Below are 27,248 nucleotides of genomic sequence, written 5' to 3'. Positions count from 1 at the left end.
TTTACTTTGGTTTTCTACGTGGTTGTTTGGTAAATGCAGCTACATATCATTAACATTCCTTTCCTTTATTAACGCTGTTCCTTGCGCCCCCCCGTGGTGCTGTTGATCCTGCATAATGCATGGGCATAATGGGACTTTGAAACCCCTCCGCCCACCTCCTACGCATTGCCCATTGGTATGCTAAATTCCTCTTCATATGCACATTCTTTTGTTAAGGCGCTCCTCCTCGCTACACCTATATATGCTCCTAGCTTGATAATGTCTCATTCTTCGCCTGAGGACGGCTGCTTGCGTTGTGGCCGAAACGTCGTGAGAATTGTTTTATTATGTTTTATTTTTATTATTTTATTACTTCCCTTCTACGTGACTTTACCAAAAGAACCAAGAAGATTTATCACGACGTTTCGACTGCAACACAAGCAATCATCATCAGGTGTGAAAACGTCGTGAGAATTTTTATTGGTTTATATTTGTATTATTTCCCTTCTACGTGACTTTACCGAAAGAACCAAGAATATGAATTCCTGCAGTCACGAAAGCTTTAAATAAAAAAAGTAGACAACAATTGTTTTGCCCGTATTGAAACGGCTGAACGCCGTATGGACCTGAAAACTAAATTTCTCTGTACAAGAATACGGGGTTAAGCCGTGTGGGTTGACAGGTATGAAGTAGCGGCCACATCTTCCCCGTTGTGCTACATCACCGTTGCACGCACAATCACGAGATTAATCCGAAGCGCGTGCGTGCGCGTGACGTCATACGCCCGCACGCGCATGCGCGCTGCGAAAACGAAACCCCACGCGCCCTCAAAGCGGAAGTTCAATTCCTTAGCATGCATAGGCGGGGGGTGGGGAGGAATGGAGGAACGAAGCGGTGCTTCCCATTGGTCCACACGCGGGAGGGTGGGGTGAGGGGAGGGGGGAGCGGAGCGACGCTTCCCATTGGCCGAGCGGCGAGCGCACCAATCGGGTTGGGGCGGCGCGCGCGCTCTGGCCAATGGGCGCGCGGGGCGAGCGCCCCCCCGCGGTGGCTACCGCGAGCCTCTTGGCGGCGGCTCCCACTTCCGCGTGCGCGGGACCCCCCCCCCCTCTGCATTGGCCGTGCACGACACCCCCCAGTGTCGCTCTCTCCCAGCACTCCCCAGTGTCTCTCTCCCAGCTCTCCTCTCCCCAGTGTCTCTCTCCAGTGTCTCCCCAATCCCTCTCCCCAGTGTCTCCCCAGTGTCTCTCTCCAGTGTCTCCCCCACCTCTCCCCAATCCCCCTTCCCCAGTATCTCTCTCCCATCACTCCCCAGTGTCTCTCTCCCAGAACTCCCCAATCCACCTCCCCAGTGCCCCTCTCCCATCACTCCCCAGTGCCCCTCTCCCCAATCCCCCTCCCCAGTGTCTCTCTCCCCAGTGTCCCTCTACCCAGTATCTCTCTCCCAGCTCTCCCCAATCTCGGGTCGATATTTCCCGGAACGCCACGTGACTTGGCTTGGTGGTCTTTGGCTGGGCCGGCTTGCGGAGTGCGGATTAGCGACCTAAGGCACTGCTACTAGAGTACAAGGTACGGCTTGTCCATCATCACAATAATGCCCTGTCACCACATCTGTACCCCATGTCGCCACAACACTGCCGCAGTGTCATGAGGACAGAATGAAAAGGCGGATGGACGCGGCGCGGGCTGAAAGAATGACCGGAACAGCGTCCGCACAGTTCCTGCAGAATGTCATTACTGCCTCCGTGCGAGTGAAGAGTTTAAACACGTCTCTAACGCGAGAGGCGAAACAACGGCACACTGCTAGCGGCCACGCCGTTTGCCATTTTACTGTCGCCACTGTCGCCCTTTGAATCGCGCCGCTCGTGTTCTGTTTGGGTCTCGTCGAGAGGAGGGCCGCGGATCGCGAGGGCCGCGGTGGGGTTCTGGACGTGTGGGTGGTCTCGGTCCCCTACGGGGCAACAAGAAGGAGAAGTTCCCGCGCGCATCTCGGGGTTCGTCATTCACGTGGCGTCGGTCCCGTGGTGGTGGTGGTGGATGTCGTGGGGAGCGGTGGCGCAGTGGTTAGCGCGCTGCGCTGCGAACCCAAAGTTGTCAAGCCATGCGGTTCACCTGTAGTCTTGTACAGGGAAATTGAGTATTCAGGTCCATATGGCGTACAGCCGCTTCAAAACGGGCAAAAATGTAGATTTTTGTCTATTTGTGTTTCTCCCCTGTGATGGGGTTTTGTAGGATAAACGTTGAGATTTATAAGGGGCACGGGGTGACCAGTACGGTCTGAATGTGTAAGAAGGTGGGGCGCTGATAAGGGGTTGACAAGGATGCTATATACTACTATACACTACACTATACACCACAACCATACCATACCTGTCAACCCGTACGGTTTAGCCGTAGTCTTGTACAGGCAAATTGAGTTTTCAGGTCCATACGGCGTACAGCCGCTTCAATACTTGCACAATACTTTGTTTATTTATTTGCGTTTCTCTCTTCTGATGGGACTTTGTAGGATTAACGTTGAGATTTATAAGGGCACGGTGTGACCAATACGATCCGAATTGGTCTGCAATGAGGTAGGGCACTGATGAGGGCTTGACAGGTGTACGCTCAACTATCGCTTATGATGATCTGAACGAATTTTGTGCCTCCCCCTAGGTCGACTCGGCCTCAAATGGGTGCCTGAGTGCTCTGTGTAAACCTCGCCACTTGGGAGAGAAATGCGTCCGTGCTTGTGGTCCTTGCCACCCCACACACCTCTCGTGTGCCGTGCCGACCCTTCGTAGGTGCTACTCACTAACAGCACTTGCCCCGGCAGGCTATCAAGGCCATCGGAGGGATTTTTGTCTTTGGTGGTGGTGGTGGTGGTGGCTTGTGACCACATGGCGCCAAAGCCACCCGATTTCGTCAGTCTCTATGCGTCTCCGAATCTCTATATGTCTCTAGCTTTACGGTCCATATGATGAGTTGCATGGCCACAATCGCACTCCTGTGGTTTGTATTTTCATTTCAGAAGGAGACGTGTGAATGGGCCTGTTGATGTTCTTGAATGGTCTCGAATTAGAGGGGTTATTCTGGACGTCTGCGTTGTGCCACTTTGTTTGGCCGTGTTCTCCTGGCTCTGGGTGAGATTCTAGGATAGTGGCAGGGCGACCCCAGTAAGGGGGATGGCTGCTTGAGTCAGCTGCGAGGAACGTGGTTGAGGTCTTGGTTGATGGACACGTTATCTCTGGCTAGAAAACGTCTAAACTCCATTGCGATTTTTGCAGTGAGTGGCGATGTTGCAATGTGTCATCCCAATTGAGTAATTTGTGGGTACTGTGCTTTAATTGGAGCTTGGAGATGATGCTTGTGTGGGGTTGACCATCATGTGTTGAAGGTATGTTGTTATAGGGCTGCACTGTGGGCACACGAGGGCAGTGCAGCAAAATACATTGTTATCCTGTTGAGGCTCACTGTTCACATCTCGTTTTATTAAGATTAATCTGTCTGGTGATTGACTCCGAATCACTACAGACACTCATCAATGTTTACCACCGCAGTCAAGGTTGTTGCGTTTAGAAACCGCGTGCCTTTGCGTGTGCTTACATCTTCTCAGGTGACGTCGATTCGCTTGGTCGCTTTGTGGTCCGGCTGCCTCGCTTCAGCATGGAACGTGTCTCCTCTTTTCCGACCCAACTCAGACTTTGGAACCTCCGTCATCTGCCTTTCCAACTTGACATTACCAAATTCACCTTAGAATGGTTGGCATCCCTCAATCTCAAACTGTTCTCATTGTTTCTGCACATTATTAGTTATAGCCTCTGATTTTAGTTGTGATTTCTGCTCATGACGTTTAACAAACCAAAAATGTTTTTGTTTCCGGCTGTAACCATTAATATTAGCCCCTAAACTTTAGTCCTGTCTCTCCCTCATCAATCATTCCTAATGTCAATAGTCAACCTCTTCCTCCAGTATTCCTAATTTCAACTTATCAGAGTAATGCTGCCCGCAAATTTTAGCCCCTCTCCCCACCATTAACAATGCAGCAGTGAGGGCTCTCATCATCAGGTCAGTTCACAGCGATGTATTTTAATGGAACTAAACTGTTACCAAATACCAATAGAACTCGAGGCACGATTATCGCATCTTGGCTTCCCAAATTTACACCATGAGTAGTCTTGTGTCGCAGACAAGTTTGAGGATGCTGATCATAAAGGCAATTTGCTGAATGTAAAGTTTAGATTTGCCTGTGACCACATAATCCAGCAGTCAATGTGTAACAATAAACATCCATCCTATATGCAGAAAAGCTTCACTGTAACTGTTTCAAAAGGGTCATGAATTGAAATGTTGAGCCAATTACTTTATTTTCAGGAGTGTTTTGCATGAGGGATAATTTAGGCAAAACCAGCAATGATCAGGAATCAATTTCACGTTCTGTCATCTTCTGACGGTCATCATCGTGCAGCGCATGATGACGTCCACGTGATCCATCATTGCTGCTGCTTGGGAAACACTGAATTAGCAGGCAGGCGTGCACCGTCATGCCCAGAACTTACATCTCTCACAGGATCACACACTGTGACTTCTGCTGGAGAGTGTATGTTTATTGCCTTTGACAATGTCAGAATCAGAATATTTATTCTGAAGGAATCCGATGAGCTATAAGGCTTTTTTTCACAGATGTCCAGTCGGAGCAGGTCGGAACGTTATAACACTAAACAAGACAAAAACACGATAGGAGTGCAATGTATAGGACAGGTAAATCAAGCACTTAAAAAATCTACAAACGTCACATTTGAACGTTTGTTGACAATTCCACAATAGGAACGGAATACTGTATGTATGATACATTTTCTGGTGTCATTGCTGGCATTTTGGCCCCCCTTTATAAGACGCATAATTAATCTCAATCGGCTCTAGCCTAGTTGGATACGCAATGTTGGTTGATTCAAGTTTAAGCATCAGTTTAGTACGGTGTTCTTTATTGCAAGGCCCGCAAGCCACTGGTGGCCCCTTGTTGCGTTTAATTCGGCCCCTGTCGTGCGGCCCCCAACAAGACACAAATGTGAAAACATCCTCCGTCATTATCGTGCTGTGAAACCCCAATGGTTTAAAATGTGTGGTAGCCCTCACACTGATGATGTCTTATCAGCGAAATTGCCCCCCTCCCCCCTCTGAAAATTTGTTGAAGAACATTGGTTTAGTGCAAGGAGATGTCACCTCTCAAAGTGGCATCATTTCATGTAGCAAATGTGCTATGTTTTTGTCCAGAACTCACAAAACTGAATCGTGTTCTTGCTGTGTGTCTCTATCATTGGTGAGACACTGATCGCCCCCAGTCGTGGAACTCCATAACGTGGACATTTTTAGCTCCTGCCGAAAAACACATCTGTTTATAACACATTCTAATTGGCCTTGTTCCTCTCTGGTTCTTATTTTGCTGCCCGGTTCTTGTTATCGTTGTCCTCTTCACTCATGGTGCCTTGAGATTTTGCAAATTATTATTGTGATTGCATTGGCTCTTTCTTAAATTCAAAGAGCTCAAGTTTGTGTTCATTTTTCCTGGTCATACATCATCGGGGAGACTATGTATGTTGAACTTCTTTCGCACCATGCTAATCGATACAGACTGTCCCTACATTGTTGTTCTATACTTGTTTAAAATTGTAACGTACCCACTTGTGCAAGTAGTTCCTCTTGCGCTATGTTATGTAACTAAATATGCACAATTTTCATGTTTTGCATGTATCTTGCATCCAAAGAAATACAGACAATAAAAACAATAGTTCCATTCGGGGGCACTTATATTTGTTTACGGGCTAATGTGATGTGCGAACAAATGTGCTCCATTAATGTTTCACAATTTGATGTATTAAGCCATTCATGCTATTCTAACAGTGAAATAATCATGACCTGGGTGTTTTCAGTGATGGTAAAATAAGGTCTGCAATATTATTATCCTGCAGCATTATAGTTACCTTCCATGGATTATAGAGTACTGCATTTTGGGTAATAAGCAATATTGGGGAAATAAACCAGATTATAGATTCTCACAGGCCCTTTGGATTACACCCGTTGGGTTGCACTCCCTCGTCGACGAGGCCGCTCTCCTTTTCTACAGTTACATGCTAATTTCTCACATTAACATCATGCTAATCTCTCACATTAACATAGCCACTTCCGTACCCTCTAATTTCTCACATTAACATCAGGCTAATCTCTCACATTAACATAGCCACTTCCGTGCCCTCTAATTTCTCAGATTAACATCATGCTAATCTCTCACATTAACATAGCCACTTCCGTGCCCTCTAATTTCTCACATTAACATCATGCTAATCTCTCACATTAACATAGCCACTTCCGTGCCCTCTAATTTCTCACATTAACATCATGCTAATCTCTCACATTAACATAGCCACTTCCGTACCCTCTAATTTCTCACATTAACATCAGGCTAATCTCTCACATTAACATAGCCACTTCCGTGCCCTCTAATTTCTCACATTAACATCATGCTAATCTCTCACATTAACATAGCCACTTCCGTACCCTCTAATTTCTCACATTAACATCATGCTAATCTCTCACATTAACATAGCCACTTTTGTGCCCTCTAATTTCTCACATTAACATCATGCTAATCTCTCACATTAACATAGCCACTTCCGTACCCTCTAATTTATCACATTAACATCAGGCTAATCTCTCACATTAACATAGCCACTTCCGTGCCCTCTAATTTCTCACATTAACATCATGCTAATCTCTCACATTAACATAGCCACTTCCGTACCCTCTAATTTCTCACATTAACATCATGCTAATCTCTCACATTAACATAGCCACTTCCGTGCCCTCTAATTTCTCACATTAACATCAGGCTAATCTCTCACATTAACATAGCCACTTCCGTGCCCTCTAATTTCTCACATGAACATCATGCTAATCTCTCACATTAACATAGCCACTTCCGTACCCTCTAATTTCTCACATTAACATCATGCTAATCTCTCACATTAACATAGCCACTTCCGTACCCTCTAATTTCTCACATTAACATCAGGCTAATCTCTCACATTAACATAGCCACTTCCGTGCCCTCTAATTTCTCACATTAACATCATGCTAATCTCTCACATTAACATAGCCACTTCTGTGCCCTCGTCGAGGAGGCCGCTTTCCTTCTTTTCTACAGGTACATTCTAATTTCTCATATTAACATCACTAGCCCGGCCACTTCTTTATGACGCTTGGGCTACACCCATTTCAAACCTTTTAAAACAGTCTGCCTCAGCAGCAGACCATGCTTTCCCACCTGATGACGGATGCTTGTGTTGCGCCCGAAACGTCGTGATTTGTTTTATACCTACGTGACTTTACCGAAAGAACCAAAGGGTACATATTATAGATGCGATGGAAGGAAAGTAAAGAGCAGAGTTTTGCCGATTTTTTTTTTATAGGATTCTCAGCTTCAGCAAGTTTGGCCATTAACCTGCTGACCACGCGAAATAAGGTGGCTCGAACAAATGGCGTGCGTTGTACCTTCGTGCACGTGAATTATCCGTCGTGACGGTAAAACGACGGCAGTGGTGGAATGTACCAAGAATCGGTTCCCATCAAAAACCCGTCGCGTCACTCGCTGAGAAGGAAACTGACAGATACACTATGACAGGTCCCGTGGTGCCCATTGCACAAGTGCTTCTCAGAAGTGTGCTCTTGAGACTGAAGGGACGAACTTCCAGTCGAGAGTCTTATTTGTATGATGACAGACCTGATGAAATATATTTTGGGAAGGAAGATGTAAATTGCTAAACAACTCGATCGTAAGCGTTACACGGCCGTTTTTTGTGTAACTTCGGGCACCTTGAATCAAAGGCCGCTGCACTGTGCAAGGTAAACATTTTGAATATATGTTTGTCATGCGTGAGCCGGGTGGCCAGGCTGATTGTTGTCCCTGTTCCACTTGCAATGTTGCTGTTACGTCCTACAGAACACCAGGGGATTTCTCTGGAGAATTCATCAATGTATTTGGTCTGCTGTAAATTGGCGATTCGGGACCTTGTGACACATTGTAGGCGTACGCCAATATGGGACTTCTTGGGTGTTTAACTTTGCGCACACACGCACGACTATGTTAGGCACGTGAGTTGACATCTGTGCGCTCTTGCGTTCTTACGCGAGAAAAGCAAGTAGTGCTCGTACACAACAATGTTAATATTCATATTCTTTGGGTATTTTGGTAAAGCCACGTAGATAGAAAAAATAACAAAGAAGAGAATCACGTTTCGATCGCAACACAAGCAATCGTCTTCAGGTGAATATGTATAACCAGTAAAAACAAAGTTTTTCACTATAAATCCTTTATATGCGTGGCGGCTTGAGTCCTCTCGTCTTCTGGCTTGAGATGGCTGCCACCTATGGGTCAGATGATTGCATTGCACCATTAAGCAATTGGTAATTAAATATAATATTTTTGTCCTAAAAAGTGTAAAATTTTGGAAAAAAATTTCACGAACATTAATTGTCACGCACAACGAGTCTGTGTGGAAAATGTCAGCTCGATTGGATCACGGGAAGTGGGTTAAAAAACGACCGAAAGGTTTGCACGGTCGTAAGCAAGCAAGCACGCAAGCAAGCAAGCGAACTTAATATAAAGGATTTAAAAATAGGAGAAAATCTGCTGAGGCAGGCTGTTTATAAAGGTTTAGCGATGTCATGAGCTCGCATTGGCCAATGTGGTGAGGTATGGTCAAGCATCCCCCATTGCTGGAGTGACGTCATGAGGCCTTTATTGAGTTGTTAAGTGACAAATGGCTGTTAATTCATCTTCATGTGGTAATTAAACATACTTTTGTAGAAGTATTTTGTTGCAAATCTTGTCGTAAAACTTTATAGGTATGAGCCCTGGTATTGCTGATCTGGTAATTTTTGTAATGTTTGGTTCAGGGGTTGCAGTTTGAAATGAAAAAATGTGTAATGTTCTTGGGCACATGGATGCACTTTATGGGAATAGAAATCTCTAGCCCAGTGGTGGCCAACTGGCGTCTCACGAACCACATGCGTCTCTTTAACCACCACATGCGTCTCTTTAACACACCACATGCGTCTCTTTAACACCGCACATGCATCTCTTTAACACACCACTTGTGTCTCTTTAACACACCACATGCGTCTCTTTAACACACCACATGCAGCTCTTTAACACACCACATGCAGCTCTTTAACACACCACATGCGTCTCTTTAACTCACCACATGCGTCTCTTTAACACACCACTTGTGTCTCTTTAACACACCACATGTGACTCTTTAACACACCACATGCGTCTCTTTAACACACCACATGCGTCTCTTTAACTCACCACATGTGTCTCTTTAACACACCACACGCGGCTCTTTTAACACACCACATGTGTCTCTTTAACACACCACATGCGTCTCTTTAACACACCACATGTGTCTCTTTAACACACCACATACGTCTCTTTAACACACCACATGCAGCTCTTTAACACACCACATGCAGCTCTTTAACTCACCACATGTGTCTCATTAACACACCACATGTGTCTCTTTAACACACCACATGCAGCTCTTTAACACACCACATGCGTCTCTTTAACACACCACATGTGTCTCTTTAACACACCACATGTGTCTCTTTAACTCACCACATGTGTCTCATTAACACACCACATGTGTCTCTTTAACACACCACATGCATCTCTTTAACAAACCACATGCGTCTCTTTCAAACACCACATGCGTCTCTTTAACACACCACATGTGTCTCTTTAACACACCACATGCGTCTCTTTAACACACCACATGCGTCTCTTTAACACACCACATGCGTCTCTTTAACACACCACATGTGTCTCTTTAACACACCACACGCGTCTCTTTAACACACCACATGCAGCTCTTTAACACACCACATGCGTCTCTTTAACACACCACATGCGTCTCTTTAACACACTACAATGTGACTCTTTAACACACCACACGCGTCTCTTTAACACACCACATGCAGCTCTTTAACACACCACATGCATCTCTGTAACACACCACACGCGTCTCTTTAACACACCACATGTCTCTTTAACACACCACACGCGTCTCTTTAACACACCACATGCAGCTCTTTAACACACCACATGCGTCTCTTTAACACACCACATGCGTCTCTTTAACACACTACATGTGGCTCTTTAACACACCACACGCGTCTCTTTAACACACCACATGTGTCTCTTTAACACACCACATGTGTCTCTTTAACAAACCACATGCGTCTCTTTAACTCACCACATGCGTCTCTTTAACACACCACGTGCGTCTCTTTAACACACCACATGCGACTCTTTAACACACCACATGTGACTCTTTAACACACCACGTGCGTATCTTTAACTCACCACATGCGTCTCTTTAACACACCACGTGCGTCTCTTTAACACACCACACGCGTCTCTTTAACTCACCACATGTGACTCTTTAACACACCACGTGCGTCTCTTTAACACACCACATGCGACTCTTTAACACACCACATGTGACTCTTTAACACAGCACATGCGGCTCTTTAACACACCACATGCGTGTCTTTAACACACCACATGTTACTCTTTAACACACCACATGCGTCTATTTAACACACCACATGCGTCTCTTTAACACACTACATGCGTCTCTTTATCACACCACACGCGTCTCTTTAACACACCACACGCGTCTCTTTAACACACCACATGCGTGTCTTTAACACACCACACGCGTCTCTTTAACACACCACATGCGTGTCTTTAACACACCACATGCGTCTCTTTAACACACCACTTGCGTCTCTTTAACACACCACATGTGTCTCTTTGACACACCACATGTGTCTTATTAACACACCACATGCAGCTCTTTAACACACCACATGTGACTCTTTCGAAGGGGCATAACGTAGAACGTTCTATCACGGTAGCAAAGAATAATGAATGTCTCCCATGCCGTGCCGAAAACTGTCAATATATACGTACATATACATACATATGTATATATATACACACATATACACACATATATACACACACACACACATATGTACATATACACTTGGCTCTTTGCAGAACTCACGGGGTACCTTTTGGCTCTGGGTCTGTTACAGGTTGGCCACCCGGCTCGAGCCTTTTTGCTCGGTTAAAATGTCTCCTTACTAATTGTAAATACAACTGTCTGTGCAGTTGTCTGTCCTTTGGCTAAAATAATGATAATCACTCCGACATTGACTGTGTAAACTGTTTTCAAAGAGCAGGCACGTCAGCAGTGAGTGGGCGTTATGACAGGTGCTGTGACGGGAGGTGACGTGTTACGTTATGGTCAGGGCTGGACATGAACACAGCAGTGTTGCTCTCTTGCCTTTTAAGTATGGATGCGGGCGGAGGGTGCTTGGAATTGTGTAGAAGGAAGTTAGGATAAGTTACTCGGAAAGTTGGAACAAAAACGTGACAAAGCATGGGGATCGGAAGGACAGGGTTGAAATTGGTGGGGCATGCATGTAGGATCGAGGAGGACCGGTTTCTGAGATTGTTTGTATGTTGAACTTATTTCGCACCGTACATAGCCAACCATGCTAATCAGCGGTGCGGGGGAAGGACAACAAACTAAACACATAATAGAGGTTGTCTTGGTTTGGATCGCATACATTTATAAATGTGTCGTGAAACCCGCCACCACCAGCACACCAGTTGTGTGTTGGAGAGTAAACCCACAGCAACATTTACAATTTGAGTACTGTGATGTTTCGTCCGTAATTACAACCGGCCTCATTGTAGTGGCACTCAGGCCCAAGAGGAAGACCCAAACAAGATGCTGTCGTTAGTTTGCGTATTCCCTCCCTGTCCCGTAACCGTCCCACTGCTGCCGATGGTCCTCTGGTCTGTGGTTGTCCTTTGCAGAAGAGCTGCTTAGCTCAGTGGGCCTCACCAGCTGAAATGAAGTATTGAGTCTGAGATGGGGGGTGGAGGGGTGTAAGAATGAACACACCGTGGAGTTGGCATTGCAATGTGCACCGGCTGCAGGGATCTGGCAGAAGGAAGCGATGGTGAGGTGTAGCGGCATTGGCTGTGGTGACCGCTTGGGCTTTCACGGGTGATGGCGTTTATTTATTCTCTTGGGTTTTATTTATGGACACGAACATCAGCCCAATAATTGTCATCAAACTTACACGCAGATAAATACCGTATATAAATAGCTCATTTTGTTTAGTTCTCCTGATCCAGGTCTCTGCAAATGAGAACTGTGAGGTTGGCTTGGCCTGGATTCAGATTGTAAAATATACCAGAAATTGAGCTTCTACTGTGCATTATGTCCGTTGTATAAGTGTCAGTGGCAAATGCCTGTACTCCAGTGCCTTTGGAGGTCAGGTGCATAGGTCAGGTGAATATTTTCCAAATGTGTTTGACACTCTCAACCTGCTGGGCTGAGATGGCAGGAGACAGCAGCAGAATGGTTTTCTGGCCTCTTTGTGGGTATGGCATAGACTCTCTCACTGTTATGGATTTGACCAAACATCACATTGCAGGACCGTCTTGAAAAAGTCTTGAGACCCAGTGAGGATTTCCTTTTATTTTATTTGAATTTTCAACAACATCAACGACACAACAGTGAAGTTAACCTGAGTACATATACATTCCACAATCCAGTGTGCACAAGGGGGTTCAGATTTTCCCCTGCACCGCCCTACGGAATGAGAAGGACCCCATATGAGGATTTCCTGTTCTTAGAAAGGTGACCGTTAGTGACAGCAAGGGATCGCGCACTAATTAACAAAGCGATTTAAACGACGAAAATAGGGAAGTCTGGCCTCCAAATCCGATGGGCGTTGGAACACATACCCAGGTCACTCTTGCAAAATGAGATTTATCCCGGTCTCTTGAGTTCCTGCCTGGTTAAACAAAATTAACTTCATCTTCTTGGTTCTTTCGGTAAAGTCACGTAGAAGGGAAGTAATAAAATAATAAAAGACGGCTGCTTGCGTTGTAGCCGAAACGTCGTGAGAATTATTTCATTTTATTATGTTTTATTTTTATTATTTTATTACTTCCCTTCTACGTGACTTTACCGAAAGAACCAAGAAGATGAATCCCTGCAGTCACGAAAGCTTTAAATCGAAAAATTAACTTCACTTGACGTTTTAAAAAAATAACAGAGGATGGTAAAATATATAAAGACGACTTGTTTATGAGTTTTGTTTACGCGACACATTCAGGCCAAAATAGATCTGGATAAGGCATGGGAACCGTTCGTATAAAATAATTTTGACGGTCCCACGAGAGTTTCCAGATGACTCGAATGATACCGTGGTGACTGCGCGCCGATGGCATCCGGCTGGTCACGCGTTGGGTGCTGAATGGGAAAAAACCTTCCTAACTGTGCGGAGGGGTTTCCCCCCCCCTCCCCCCTGACATTTTACTGCCGTTGTATTGCTTCTGTATCGTGAAGTAGTTAACATCTCGGTGGCGAGATGTTAACTTATAGAAAATGATAAACAAATCGAAACAAATACGGTGTTCCCCTTGTCATGCCTTTGCACCGCAAGCGCCTTGCCCCCATAGTTCACATTTCAATTGTAGGAGCATCATCATTGCTGCTCAGCCACCAAGCCTTTTCGTTATTGCGTAAATGCCACTTCAGAGTCTGGTTTCCATTTTAAGTATGAATTGATTGGCATTTAACCATTCAACTCTCTCTCCATCCCTCTCTCCTCCCTGTGTTTCAATGATTTGTCATTTGATCATCACAATTCAAGAACAGATTATTGTTGTGCCTCATTTGTTCTGCTTGTTCGCTCTGTCAGTCTCAGTCGCATGATCCAATGAGCTGCTACAGACTAGTTGGCGAGTTACAGCTGCCAGTGATGTCGTTATTACCTACAATCACTAATAGCAGGCACATAACAGGTCAATAATTTGACAAGACAAAGGCGATCACAAAAACATTGTCAGTCTCGCTGGCAGGTCAAGGGACGGGTTTTGAGTTAACTGACTTGAGATGACTGCCAGGGATACCAGCTGTGTGCCTCACTGTGCCAACTTGTGTACACACACACACACACGATAGTTTGTTGCATTTACATAACAATTCCAGCAGTTATCATAGACAGAAGCCTGAATTTTAAGCCTCATATGAAACAGATCTGTAAAAAGAGACTAAATCAAGAATCGCCCTGCTACGGAAACTTGCAGGGATGGCCTGGAACCCCTCGGCTGATGTCCTACGAACTGCCGCCCTCTCACTGATCGACTTGGTGGCAGAGTCACTGCACTCCAGCTTGGTCCGGGAGCTCGTTCACAAAACTGATAGACGCACAATTAAATAAAACGATGTGCATCACAACCGGAAGATGAAAACCAACACCTATCACCTGGATCCCTGTTCTGCCACCAAACATCTGCAGAGACATGCAAAGTGCAAATGAGTTTACACATTTTCTTGCCAATGACAACTTACCCATCAACCAAGACCTCAACAATGTACCTCACCACTGACTCAAGGCTATATCACCCTTCTGGGATTGTGCTGTCACCATCCTTGAATCTCGCCCAGGTCAGGAAGAACACTGGTAGACAGTGAAACACGGCAGAAGTCCAAAATAAGAACCTTATTCGAGACCCAAATATCGCAACCTCCCGGCTTTGCCTTTCCTACTGGCGTAACCATCAACTGCATTAGAACATCAATAGGCCAATGTGCCACAACTTCATAACTGAAAACATTAAAGATAAGCCACCACAGTGCGACTGTGGCCATGCAACCCAAACAATGGACCATGCAGTAAACCACTTAGTCTGCGCTCCTTCAATGGAGGATTAGCAAAACTACACTAACTCTCTCATGGAGCCCTCTCATGGCTAGGAGACCTCGACATTGACAGATAGCTCCTGAACACATTGCCATACGCAACATTGTAATTACACATCTGCATTATTTCTGGGAGGCAGGTTGCTTAGCAATGATCACAAAGCACTTATATGTCGGTGACCTGGGTTCATTCCCAGTAAATGCACAACACCAGAAGGCAAACGCTAAGCCAAGAAAACAACTTTGGTGCAGAAAAGAAAAATAAGCAGCAGACGTAATTTTTTTTGGACACGTAAAAAGAATGGAGGCCAACAAATGGCCATTGGCGGCCTTGCACTGCCGTGATCGGACGGCGTCAAAAGGAGGACTTGACAAACCTGATATGTTGCTGCATAGGAAGCGATCGCCGTGACTAGAGAAATCAGTGGGAGAAATTGGTCCAGCCACGTCATCAGGCGCCGTGAATGACTGACAGAGGGAAAAGAGAGAGCACAACAGGGTGCCGTGGTGGCGAGATGTTAACTACCTCGCCTGGTATACAGGAGGTTGTGGGTTCGATCCTGTATATTTGGAGTTTGTATGTTCTTCCTGTGATCTCGCGGATTTTTCTCCGGATATTCCCGTTTTTCCCTTCACGTTTAGAAACGCCTTTACAGTATTTGGCTCAATACATTTCCAAAAGATAATCCACTTGGTTAAGCTATCATTTGTGGCCTGGTTGCTTCTGAACAAGAGCTATATAGCTCGTTGGACCTTATCTGGTGAAATAAACATAGATTTTCTTGTAGTTTAGAACATTAGTGGCAATTGTTATTTAAACCTGACCTAAGGCTTCGGATGAATCTATCTCGTATGAGTAGCTGCTACAGTTTTGTCAACCATTGTCACTAGGGAGGTGAAAGGGCTGTGGTGCCAGCTACACCACCACCTTGCGTACTGTTCTGTCCTTGGAAGGTGTTGCTGGCAGTATTTTTTTCTTCCGAATCGTCAACCGGGCCGAACAAAGAATCTGTTTAAGCGGTCTGTCTTGCGACCTGCGAATCTGGCCTTGCAGGAAGGAGGCCAGCACAACAAGTGCCTCGATGACATCACCTCTCTTTACTGATAAATGATGCGTTATATTACCTGCACTTACGATGCGGCTGTGTAAAAGTAAATTACCTAGAGCGAGGTTAACTTGTGGTGATGGTTAAGGGCTTGAATGTATAACTAAAGATGAGCGGTTCCCAAAGCAATTGTATACATTTATGAAATTTTGTTTAATTTCTGGCATTTATTTTAAGCAAGAATATTCATTGTTTTGTATTTAATGTGACTTTACATGCATACTACATACTTAATTTTCGATTCACTTTATATCAGTAATTGAATATTTAACACGGACAATCCTTTGGAGGTGGCTTTTCTGAGGCTGGCGTTCAGAATATGGATTTTTCACGACTGGTGCAGTGTTTCCAACAGAGACAATGTTACCCCATTGCTGATTTAAGCAAGAAGATGTTTCGATTTTTAGAATGTCTTGTGAACTTTTTGTGACAAACCATTTTCATTGAAAACAATGCTCATCATTGAACTCAAAACCACCATCGACGAATCAACACCATTTCAGCCACGATCACCAGACGTCTAAAGCAAATGTTTCTCCAGCTTATCACGGAGCCTCCATTTCCTGTGCCGCCCCCCTCCACTGATTCCGTCTCATCGTCCGCGTGGTGTTGATCAAGCGTGGTGTGCGTAGGGTGGAGTGGCCGAGCGAGGACGATGAACCAGGCTGCGGAGTCTGGGCCATGGGAGCGGAAGGAGCGGCTGGGTGCCGGGGGCTTTGGCCATGTGTGCATGTGGCAGAACAAGGTACCGCCTCTCCCGTCTCCCACCCGCACACACCTCCCCCTTCCACCCGCTGCCAATACGAGGATGATTATTGAAAGCCAAAGAAATGCACAAGTTAATTATGGTCATGATGAGTTCATTGACTTCATTACAACACGGTCTACCCACAATGCAATGTGCCGGCGACATTTTTTCATTTGCATTTTAATACAAAATGAGTTTAGTGATGATACGTTTTTGAATATTGAAGAGTTGTCTGTTACTCATTAGCACTAACCATATTCCAATAAAAATATTCTCGAAACCATTTTAAAATGTAATTGATATCAAGCCTCATGGACAGTCTCCAACTCTTTTGCGCTCTAGCTCCCTGACCTTTGTTCACGTGCTTTGAAGACGAGGCCCATTGTATTGTAATGCCAATGATCAATTTTCCTAAAAAAAAATTTTTTGCGTTTATTATCGTATTACATTTTTTTTTTATATATGTAGCATTTCGGTGTTTGTAAGGTTGCAATTAATATGTATACTGCTTTTGTCTTGACTTTACTTCTAACGTTAGTCCCTTTTTTGCATATGGGTCTGCACATTTATTTCGATAATTGAAGTGGCATGGTTGGATCAAGCATTGGGTATTTCATGTCAAATTCATCACCGAATCTGGAAGGCTCGCATAATTTTTTGATTACTGCGCTTGTTTGCCATGGAAGTCCTCGCTGAATTTTGAAAACCGTTTTATTTTCTGGAGGGCCTTGCCAAGTTTTCGCAGTAACGGGTGATGTTGCTACTGTGTGTGATCCCAATTGAGTATTTGCAAGTAAATGTTTCAGCATTTAAAATTTTGGCCAACACCAGTTACACTGTTTTTTAGCTCATCGGATCAGTCAGCTCTGTCAAGGTCCAAATCTGCCTTCTCCTTTGCTCTGGTCGTAATTGGTGCTTGGAATTCTAGATCCCTTTTTAGTGCTGCCAGCTTCCTCCTGCGTGCCCAAAACCCGGGTTACTCCATCACATTCATTCTTTCATCACTCAGAGTCAGCGAAGGACCGTTGTGCCAAACTTGTGACCTGTTGCGACAGCATTCGCATAAACTGTTCCGTCACTGTCAGTTGCCAAATGCAAACAACCCAGGTTTCATTTCTCACAAAAGTACCCCAAAAAAAAATCAGGATTAGCATTATCGTGCGTGCTTCTTTCTGCTCAGCACCTTCCTTGAATATCCCCCGCCTCTCACCATGAAGGGCATCGTGAGAATGATCGACAGACCCTAAGGGTGAACTTGAAATTAATAAAGATGTTCCTGGGATTGCTAAGTGACACAACTTGAATGAACCAACATATGATTTACATCGGCATATTCTAGCACCACTCAAAATAGCATGTGGGTCTATTTGTGCTGTAGTTGTTCATGAGAAGGCATCAGGTAGTTATTTATGCTGCTTCCAGCTATCATATGACAACACTGAGATGTCGGCTTCTATTCTGAATATCTGCCCGATATTAAACTAGGTTCCGCAAGGTGGCAATCTGATTTGTTTCTGCCTTGGTCGCTGGTAATTGCACAAACATTACGTACTTATTATTGCTTTTTAATTCGCACAATTCTATCCAAATGTTTTAAAGCGGTGACGTTTATAACCGTACGAGAGTCTATGAAATCTTCAGTCGTGACGTCTGAAAACTTTCTGGTGCCGGTAAGAGTGAGCTGTTGCAGTCTTTATTGGGTCTTACAGAGCCTCTTCCTGACACGATAACATAGGACTGCTGTCGGCAATACAATTCCACAACATTCCCCCCCCCCGATATTATTGGAGATAGAATATACATTTCTTCTTGAAAATATTAATTGAAGCTGAGGATGAAGGGTGTCTAGTTGGCAAACATTTAATATTGATTTAGGATCACGCATTTTCTCACTTCTCTTCAGATAAATCTGAAGCCTTTTTCACCCACAGACCTGGCTTGCGGTGTCAATATTTGATCAAGTTCTGTAATGTTTCCAAAAATCATCCAGTCATGCCTTTGTATGTGCATTGACATTTTAAGTTTGCTGCTTGAGAAAATAAAATGCTAACAATGCTGTCCACAAGAACGCAATCTGTGAAATACTATAGAAATAGAAAGCGGAATTCCCCTTCTCCAAGTGGCAAATAAAAAATAATCACATTGCAGTGTTGTAGGTTTTTTCTTCAAGAATATGCTTTGCATTCGCCCAAGCCATATATATACTCATGGACTTTCCACCACTGGTTCAGAGCCACCATTGAAAGATGAGCAAACCACCTGTTAATCACTAGTGCAGAGATACACTTTGGCCTGAGTGAAATCGCTTTACCACACATATATAAAGAATTGCTGGAAAAGTATGTGGGGCCCCATACTTGTGTACGGTTACAATATACGTGATGCACGAGTCATCCAAATGGTCGCGAGTCTCGTGTATGTGTGTGGAGCTACACATATCAAGGGTGGCAGCACGTTATGGTACGCGGTATTTTAGTTTTTTTCCTCAGAAAAAAATACCCCTGTTTCATACCGTGCCTTGGAGAAAAATGTCGTACTGTACATTTGAAAAAAAAATTTGTACCGTAAAATTGAATGCCGTAATTTAGTACCTTACATCGTACCTAAGAGAAAAAATCTTAGAAAATAAGGTATAGATGACAAGCGCGCCTTATTTATCTATTGTAGGAAGATCCTTTTTTAAACCCCAAAACGTCTGTTAAAATGTTAGATTTTTTTGTTTGAATTGACAAAAAAGATTTTAATCCAAATTCGCATTTCGATATATTGATTAAACAAAATTCTGAAAATGTTTATCCAATTTCAATGGTTGTAAGTGGAATTTTGAGAAAGGAATCTTGCCTGCTTATTTAAATTTTTGATAGCTGATGTGTTAAATTATTGTAACTGCCTTTAAAGACGAGAGTATAATGATTTATTATCAGAGGATCAGCTTCTAAATTAGTTTGATCATCTGAGTTGGTACAAAAAATATCGTACTTACCGTACCATGCCTCATGATAAAATATTATACCGTAATTAGAAATAAAAAAAATCCCTTACCATCCTGCCACTCTTGATACACACAAATGATGATGCGTATGTTGAGTGGCAGTTGGAATGGCAGTTTTAATGTTAATTAAACTATTACTATTTTTATTTTATTTTACCAGGTAAGACCCACTGAGCTATTTAGGTCTTTTACCGAAGCGACTTGGCCACAAATATCACGTGGACATTTATGACAGCCACATAGTCTTAACGCATGTTTCTAAATGTGGAGGGAAAAACTGGAGGACCCGGAGAAAAATTCACGCGACCACGGGGAGAGCATGCAAACCCCAAATATACAGGCATCAGGGTCGGGATCAAACCAGCCGAGGTAATTTAATATCTCGCCACTGTGACGAGATGTAAAAAAGACAGAATTTAATAAATATGGTCTAAAAAGCCAGCACTGTACATATAATGTGAAGACTTCCACACCCCTTCATTATGAGGACCTTTTCATAAGCAATTCCGTAAAAAATGTTTATGTCTGCAAATTCGTGACATCAACTGCATATTTCCAGGAATAAGGTCTTGTTGCGTGGGCAGAGCCAGCTATTTTTACAACGCCCTACAAACCTTTCATGGCAGGAAGTGAAAATGCTTTGTGATATATTTTTTCTGGGCAACCTAAATATATTGCATTGTTTGTATGACTACGTGAAGGCACTCGTAGAGTGGCTCTCTTTTCTTAAGGTACCTTTCTGTTCCATAAATCTGGGCCAGGGGCTGATATAAATAAATACAATTAAACACACAGACACCTCTGACCTAATAAGCCTGAATGCACCTGATCCCTTCAGACCTTGGAAGGTTGAGGAGCCTGGGTGGTACTCTGATGAGCGGCTACCAAGCACAATCACAGGTGCTATAGGTTCTGTGGACGGCAGAGGGCAGTGCGGCAAAATATATTCTGTTACTCCCCCCCCCCCCCCATCTTCATCAACCTGCACTGACCGGTGTGGTGAAGTATGGACAAATAACCCTGTGCTGCCTTGTGTTTCCCTCCAATTGTGCATTTGATTGTACTGCCAAGATGAGGTTCAACGGAAGAAATAGTGTCTTGGTTATGTGAGCAATAATTATGTAGTTCAAATGTATGGATTGTCGTGCCTATTCTCAGTGCCACATGCGAGCGATGTTTCTCACACCAAGCAAAGAACGGCGAGTTCATCGTGGTCGCACTGCACGAGCCAATGGGTTCGGTGCCCGAGTGTGTGGGGCTCAGGTGATCGCACGGTGTTGGACCGAGGGGTGCATATTGTGTTTCTCAAAGAGACAGATTACGCGGTTGTCTCAGGATTAGTTTGAAATGTCACCGTCGTACAAATGAAGAAGAGGCACCCACACACTCTCGAAACCCTCAACATGCCATTTTTCAGTGGTGAAGCAATCGAGAAACAACAAGACTGCAAGCCAGTACATTGAGTGAGGCTCTGGGGGTTTTTTTATGTCGGGTTTTTTTGTGAGTACACATGTGTATGTACAGGCGGTTTTCGCTTTTACTACAATGCTTCCTGGAAACATCGTCGTAAATTGAACTTTATTTTCCCATCGATAGTAGAAACGGTAGAAACATCACTTGCCGTTGTGCTTTTCCTTTTATCGGCCATATTTAATGAGTCAAATATCCACAAAAACACTTGAGAATAACAAAAGCTCCATGCCCAAGGGACATCGCAAACCAGACTGACTGTTAAAACGCGTTAGATGCATCGTGTATCGAGTTTGCATGCTATAACTCGTGGGGTAAAGTGATGGTGCTTATTATGGTCCAATAAAAAGACCCTTTTTTGGAAATGGTGTTGTGGTTGAGAAAGCAAGAGGGGGGTATATCAGTTCAGGGAAAAATTCCAATGTTCACCATCTGCTTTATATGTATATATCTACATGTTAATGTAAATAGTCATTTAAGAAACGCAAAATCATGCTAACAGCGTCTCTAATGCTTATTGCTGTCTCGCCACGCTGTGTTCATCAAATTAATTTTAAGCTCTCGAAGGGTTTAAACTCAAGGTTTTTGTGCACGAGTTTGTCGGGCAGAGAATCCTTTGCGACAGGACAGTCTGATGAGGATGTAGTACAGTAAGATTGTTTTCAAATCCTACTGTAAAATATTTTGAGTGTCCTTGTGCGCATTTTCAAGGAATTGGCCCAAATACCAAATAGGTCCTTCCTATATAAGAGTTTTAAGAATCACTGTGGGATTTAAGGTATTCAAATGTATTTTGGCTTTGTTGAGGATTACTTAAGGGCATTAATTGAGTTCTATATATGTTTGTGTGTGTCCTTTTCATGTGAGTGTAGGACAATGGAGAGCAGCGAGCTGTCAAGACCTGTCGGATGGAACTGAGTCCCAGGAATCGGGAGCGATGGGTTCTGGAGATTCAGATCATGAAGAGGTGGGTTTGTTGACTGACTCAGGGCTGCATTGAGGAGTCTCGGGGTTGCTGTTGCTATGTACAGAACGCAGGTAGAATTATGTGTGCATGACACTGCTGTTTGCACTGTTGCATGTTTGTTGCTTCAAACGAAAGGGGCTCTTACCACCATACTGCAATTTTTTTATTTTACCAGGTAAGGCCCACTAACCTATATAGCTCTTTTTCAGAAGCGTCCTGGCCACAATTGATAGCTCAACGAAGCGGCTCATCACGTGGAATTTTATAGCAGCCAAATACTCTTCAACGAGTGTTTCTCCATGTGAAGGGAAAAACCGGAGAACCCGGAGAAAAATCTACAGCCAAAAGTATGCAGCCGTCATTGCTCAGCGAACAGCCGCGTAGTCATTGCTGTTGTGAAATTCCAAAGTTCAACGTTCGCTGTTGAAGTGAATTGTAAAGACCTTGTGACGTTTTCCACCGTAGATGCCCATTGTGTCCCCCACTTGGGCATTACGTGCAAGTGAACCGTAACGATAATAACTCCCCCCCCCCCTCAACCTGTTTACCTGGGTCGCCTTGACAAAAAGGGCCTCGTTACTTGGCTTGAGATGTGTGGTAATTTTTCGCCTGCGTTACAAGCCGATGAGTCATCACAATTCGGAGGTGCGATTTGATTCAGCCATCATGTGGTGCATGCAGAGGAGCCTCCGCTGGCTCCAGGGCTTATTTGCATCATTCACATACAACAAGTACGACTAATTGATTCCTACGGACATATTTCAATGAGCCTGTCCTGTGCTTCAGAATATATTTCAACCCGTGAATGATTACGTGCACGTTAGCTACATTGGGAGTTGTAATCTTAATTTTAGAACTTTCGTGACTGCAGGAATTATTATTTGTTTCTTTCGGTTAAGTCACGTCTAAAGATAAAATAATAAATTAAATTAAATAATAGAATACGACGTTTCGATTGCAACACAAGCAATCATCATCAGGTATAATGAAATAGCGACATAAAATCTAACCAGAAAACTATAGACAGACATATTAGCAGACAGATATCACCAAGATACATAGCGAGAGCAACACAGGTAACAGAGAGGGGTGATCGTCTCTGTGTGGTGGCCTTAAATAGACAGAGGGGGGGGAAGTTTTAAGCTTATCTTTTTTCTCTCTCTCTGGCGACTTGTTTTCTCTGCCTGTGTCCTCTCTTTAGATTGTTCACACTTAAATTCTAACTTAGCAATCTTTGAAATACGTAATCAACCAGGCTATGCGTTAATTGTGTGTTGACCGACCCTCTGTGTTGTATTACATTACATTTCGATATTTTACTAGGTTATTTAATTTTAGTGTGTCCTTCTCCTGATTTTCAGGCTTGCTTGCCGTGCCATCGCATTCGCAGCACCACGTCTGTTGACCACTCATTGATATGCTAATTTTTTCTCTAACCCTCCTCCCTCTCTCTGCCTCCGCCCCCCCCTCTGTCTATTTAAGGCCACCACACAGAGACGATCACCCCTCTCTGTTACCTGTGTTGCTCTCGCTATGTATCTTGGTGATATCTGTCTGCTAATATGTCTGTCTATAGTTTTCTGGTTAGATTTTATGTCGCTATTTCATTATACCTGATGATGATTGCTTGTGTTGCAATCGAAACGTCGTATTCTATTATTTAATTTAATTTATTATTTTATCTTTAGACGTGACTTAACCGAAAGAAACAAATAATAATTGGGAGTTGTCTTAACTGAGTTGGTTCCCACAGTTGCATAAAAGACGATGAATTTGTTTGAAAGTAAATATTTACCAACCATCACTGTCAATTGCTGTTTTATTCAACCACAATTAGAGCCGTCGCCATAGCTTCCTGTGCGTCTAATGTCAGCACACTGGTAAATGTCGCCGAGTCCTAATCATGTCAGTTATTTCAACAACGTTTTTCTTCACTCAAGCACCAATATTCCATATGTAAACAGTATCGCCTCCGTATTTGAATAAAAATAAAGAGGAGCAATGCTGCCGATGTTGTAGTTATGACTATTATCAGTTTGTCATCAAGGCCTGTCTGTGTTTAGGGTCATGTAGTTCCTCCCCATGCATTGCAGACAGGTTGTGTGATTAAGAGTGGTTATCACCTGAAATGTCACTGATTTAACGTATACATTTTTTAAAATTTTAAAACAGTTCATAAGTCTGAGTTTTTTTGTGAATTGTGCACCACTGCCGATACGTCACCAAATTATGAAAAAAAGTAACATTCCAGGTTTACCGGTCTACTCGCTCACCTGGTTCCTGTCGATACTTTGTGCTTGGGGACAAAACAAAATAACAACGCTGATGAAGCCCAAGTAGCTGTTGCGTAATCCTGTGTCTCTGGTACAATTTTTGTTTGTTTTGGAGACACTTAAAGAAAATCCAGTTTGTCACTCCCGACAACGTGACTGGCTGTGCGGCTCACTTGAGCTCACACTCGTGGGTGGATGTTCAGCTCACTTTAGCTCACACTCGTGGGTGGCTGTGCGGCTCACTTTAGCTCACACTCGTGGTTGGCTCTTCAGCTCACTTGAGCTCACACTCGTGGGTGGATGTGCGACTCACTTTAGCTCATGCTCGTGGTTGGATGTTAAGCTCACTTTAGCTCACACTCGTGGTCGGCCGTTCGACTCAGTTTAGCTCACACTCGTGGGTGGCTGTGCGGCTCACTTTAGCTCACACTCGTGGGTGGCTGTGCGGCTCACTTTAGCTCACACTCGTGGGTGGATGTTTGGCTCACTTGAGCTCACGCTCGTGGTCGGCCGTTCGACTCAGTTTAGCTCGATCACTTTGCTGAGCACGATTTACTGTGGTGCCGTTGTATTTGCGGAACGAGCTGTGCTTGACAATGGAGGGTCCTCGTCTGCTGGATCTGTGGCCGAGGGATTCTGCTGCACGTGGTGCCGTGGTCCATGCACCCGACTCACGCACGATTGAAAGTTTAATTCCTGCTCGGGAGATGACTCAACTCATCGTCTGGTTTTGGTTGATACAAGAGTAGCACTCTGCACAAGTCAGCAGTGGTTGTCCCATATAGATATACTGGCTCCTACCATCGAAGTGTGAAATTCACACCACTCCTTGCAGGGCCACAGTTGGAAATGAGCGCCATCTTGCACTTGCTAGGGCATTGAGACACTTTGCCTCGACTTGTTTAGTCAGCAGACTTTGCAACAAGCATCAGCCACGTGCATTGCGCTGCACAGGAGGGAAGCATTCTTCTGACTGCATGTGCAGCCCGTTGTTCTGAGCCATTGCTGCATTTGTGTGGTGTTCGATTCCCATTCAGGATCCACACAAGTGACTATTATTCGAACCGGTCCTGAGCCTCCCATAGGTCGACTCAGTCTAAGATGAGTACCTGGTGCGATGCGTAAACATTGCCACTCGGGTGACTTAAGGCGGCCGGGCGTGGTTCTGGCCACCCACCCCCTCGTGTGCTGTGCCGGCCGTCATCGGTACTTGTTAAAACTATACGTGGGTTGATCTTTGTCTTTGTGGTGTGTCTGCAGGCTGAACCACCCAAACGTGGTGTCGGCACGCGAGGTTCCCGAGGAGATGGAGAAGGCGCTGGGTCCCAGGGACCTGCCCCTGCTCGCCATGGAGTACTGCTCCGGCGGGGACCTGCGCAAGGTCCGCTGCCCCTTCTCTCCCCTCCCCTTGTTCAGCTCCATGTTCAAACAGCTTTCGGTGACAATGTACAGAATGCCTAAATGCCACCGCATCTCCTAGCGCTTCACAGCACGCAAAAAACATTACAAGAGTTGGGTATAAACAGGGTAATTGACTCGACAAATGAAATGCAAATGGTGCGATAAGATAAAAATAACACTTGAACCATATTGTTATTAATATTCTTTTGGTCTTTCGGTAAAGCCACGTAAATAGAAAAATAAGAAAAAAATATCACGACGTTTCGATCGCAACACAAGGAATCGTCATCAGGTGAAAAAATATAGCAGGAGAGCTGCTGAGGCAGGATGTGAGAAAGGTTTGAGATGGGTGTAGCCCAAGGGTCATAAGCGAACTGGGCGGGGCTAGAGATGAAATTTGCATGTCAATGTCAGATCGGAGAGCTCAGCTACCTCCACGACGACGAAGCTGTGGAGGTGGCCATTGTATTGTGAGAGATTAGCATGTCCATGTAAGAAAAACGAAAACCACCGCCACATCGAGGAAAACGGGCAACGGTGAGCCATACTCGCACGAAAATAGATGCATCTTACGTGTTGAATTGAACAAGGGCAGCGGAAGTGTGAATTGCGCTCTGCGCAGTGAACTCTCTTCCTGCAGCCTGCGTGGGGTGTCCTCCAAGCAGCATCCGCGTCTTGTTTAATCTGAATGCCACAGCCTAATTAGCATGTTTAAACAATCAAAAAAACCTGTGACATTACACGTGTGACATTACACGTTGCAGAAGCCACTGCAATGTATCCAGTGCGGAAGGACAATAAGCTAAACACACAGTGCGCAAACCCGGCACACCACCCGATACTTAATGTCTGCGTTGAAAGATCCGGCGCCTGACAGAATGGCGGTGGTGTTTGCTGCAGGTGCTGCTGAAGCCAGAGAACTGCTGCGGGATGAGGGAATGTGACGTCATGGCCGTCATCTACGACATCTGTACGTAATGAGCGGGACTGATTTTGTCGTCTTATGTGGCCTCAGACTTTTATTTTTTAAACTCCCAGTGTACAAATGATCCTGTTTTGAAAGAAGACTACCAAAGACAATACATTTATTTTATTTTATAGATACGTACGATACATATCGGGCCATTTGATGCTTTGTTCACAGAGGAAAAAAAAACGCCGATAAAGTCACTGTCATGCGTGCTTATAAAGTGCTGTTTGTCATGATATCAGTGCAGAAACATTGCAAATGCACTGCCAACAGTATATGGTATTTTTTCATCAACACGTGTTTGAAGACGGAATCTTCATACACTGTTGGACAGGCTGACATGAACGGCTTAGTTGTGTATCTACGGATTAAACGCTATTGTTTGGGTTGCGTTTTCTTTTAAAAAGTCCAATCCTTGTTTCAGAACTGTCCATACAGAGGAGCCCACACTCATACGCGAGTTTATCCGAGTGTTCGTGACGATAATAAGAACAAGAACCCTGCC

General features: G+C 44.4%; 1 protein-coding gene across 3 annotated transcripts in view; it reads left to right on the top strand.

Moving 5' to 3' along the window:
• The first annotated feature begins 1,060 nt into the window (after window positions 1–1,060).
• IKBKB (inhibitor of nuclear factor kappa B kinase subunit beta) overlaps window positions 1,061–27,248 on the top strand; it is a 92,645-nt gene continuing 66,457 nt past the window's right edge. For 2 of the 3 annotated variants that reach the window (XM_078603562.1, XM_078603559.1), the window contains exons 1-5: window positions 1,061–1,548; window positions 16,541–16,667; window positions 22,005–22,099; window positions 25,633–25,753; window positions 26,674–26,743. In XM_078603562.1, the coding sequence (XP_078459688.1) occupies window positions 16,578–16,667; window positions 22,005–22,099; window positions 25,633–25,753; window positions 26,674–26,743 (376 nt within the window). In that variant the 5' untranslated portion in view covers window positions 1,061–1,548; window positions 16,541–16,577. The remainder of the gene's footprint in view (window positions 1,549–16,540; window positions 16,668–22,004; window positions 22,100–25,632; window positions 25,754–26,673; window positions 26,744–27,248) is intronic. The other variant, XM_078603560.1, reaches the window with a different exon arrangement.

The sequence above is a fragment of the Lampetra planeri genome, chromosome 20 (assembly GCF_965212315.1).
Source record: "Lampetra planeri chromosome 20, kcLamPlan1.2.h2, whole genome shotgun sequence".
Taxonomy (NCBI): Eukaryota; Metazoa; Chordata; class Hyperoartia; order Petromyzontiformes; family Petromyzontidae; genus Lampetra; species Lampetra planeri.
The sequence above is the reverse complement of the archived record's forward strand: the minus strand, read 5'-3'. Positions and strand labels throughout refer to the sequence as shown.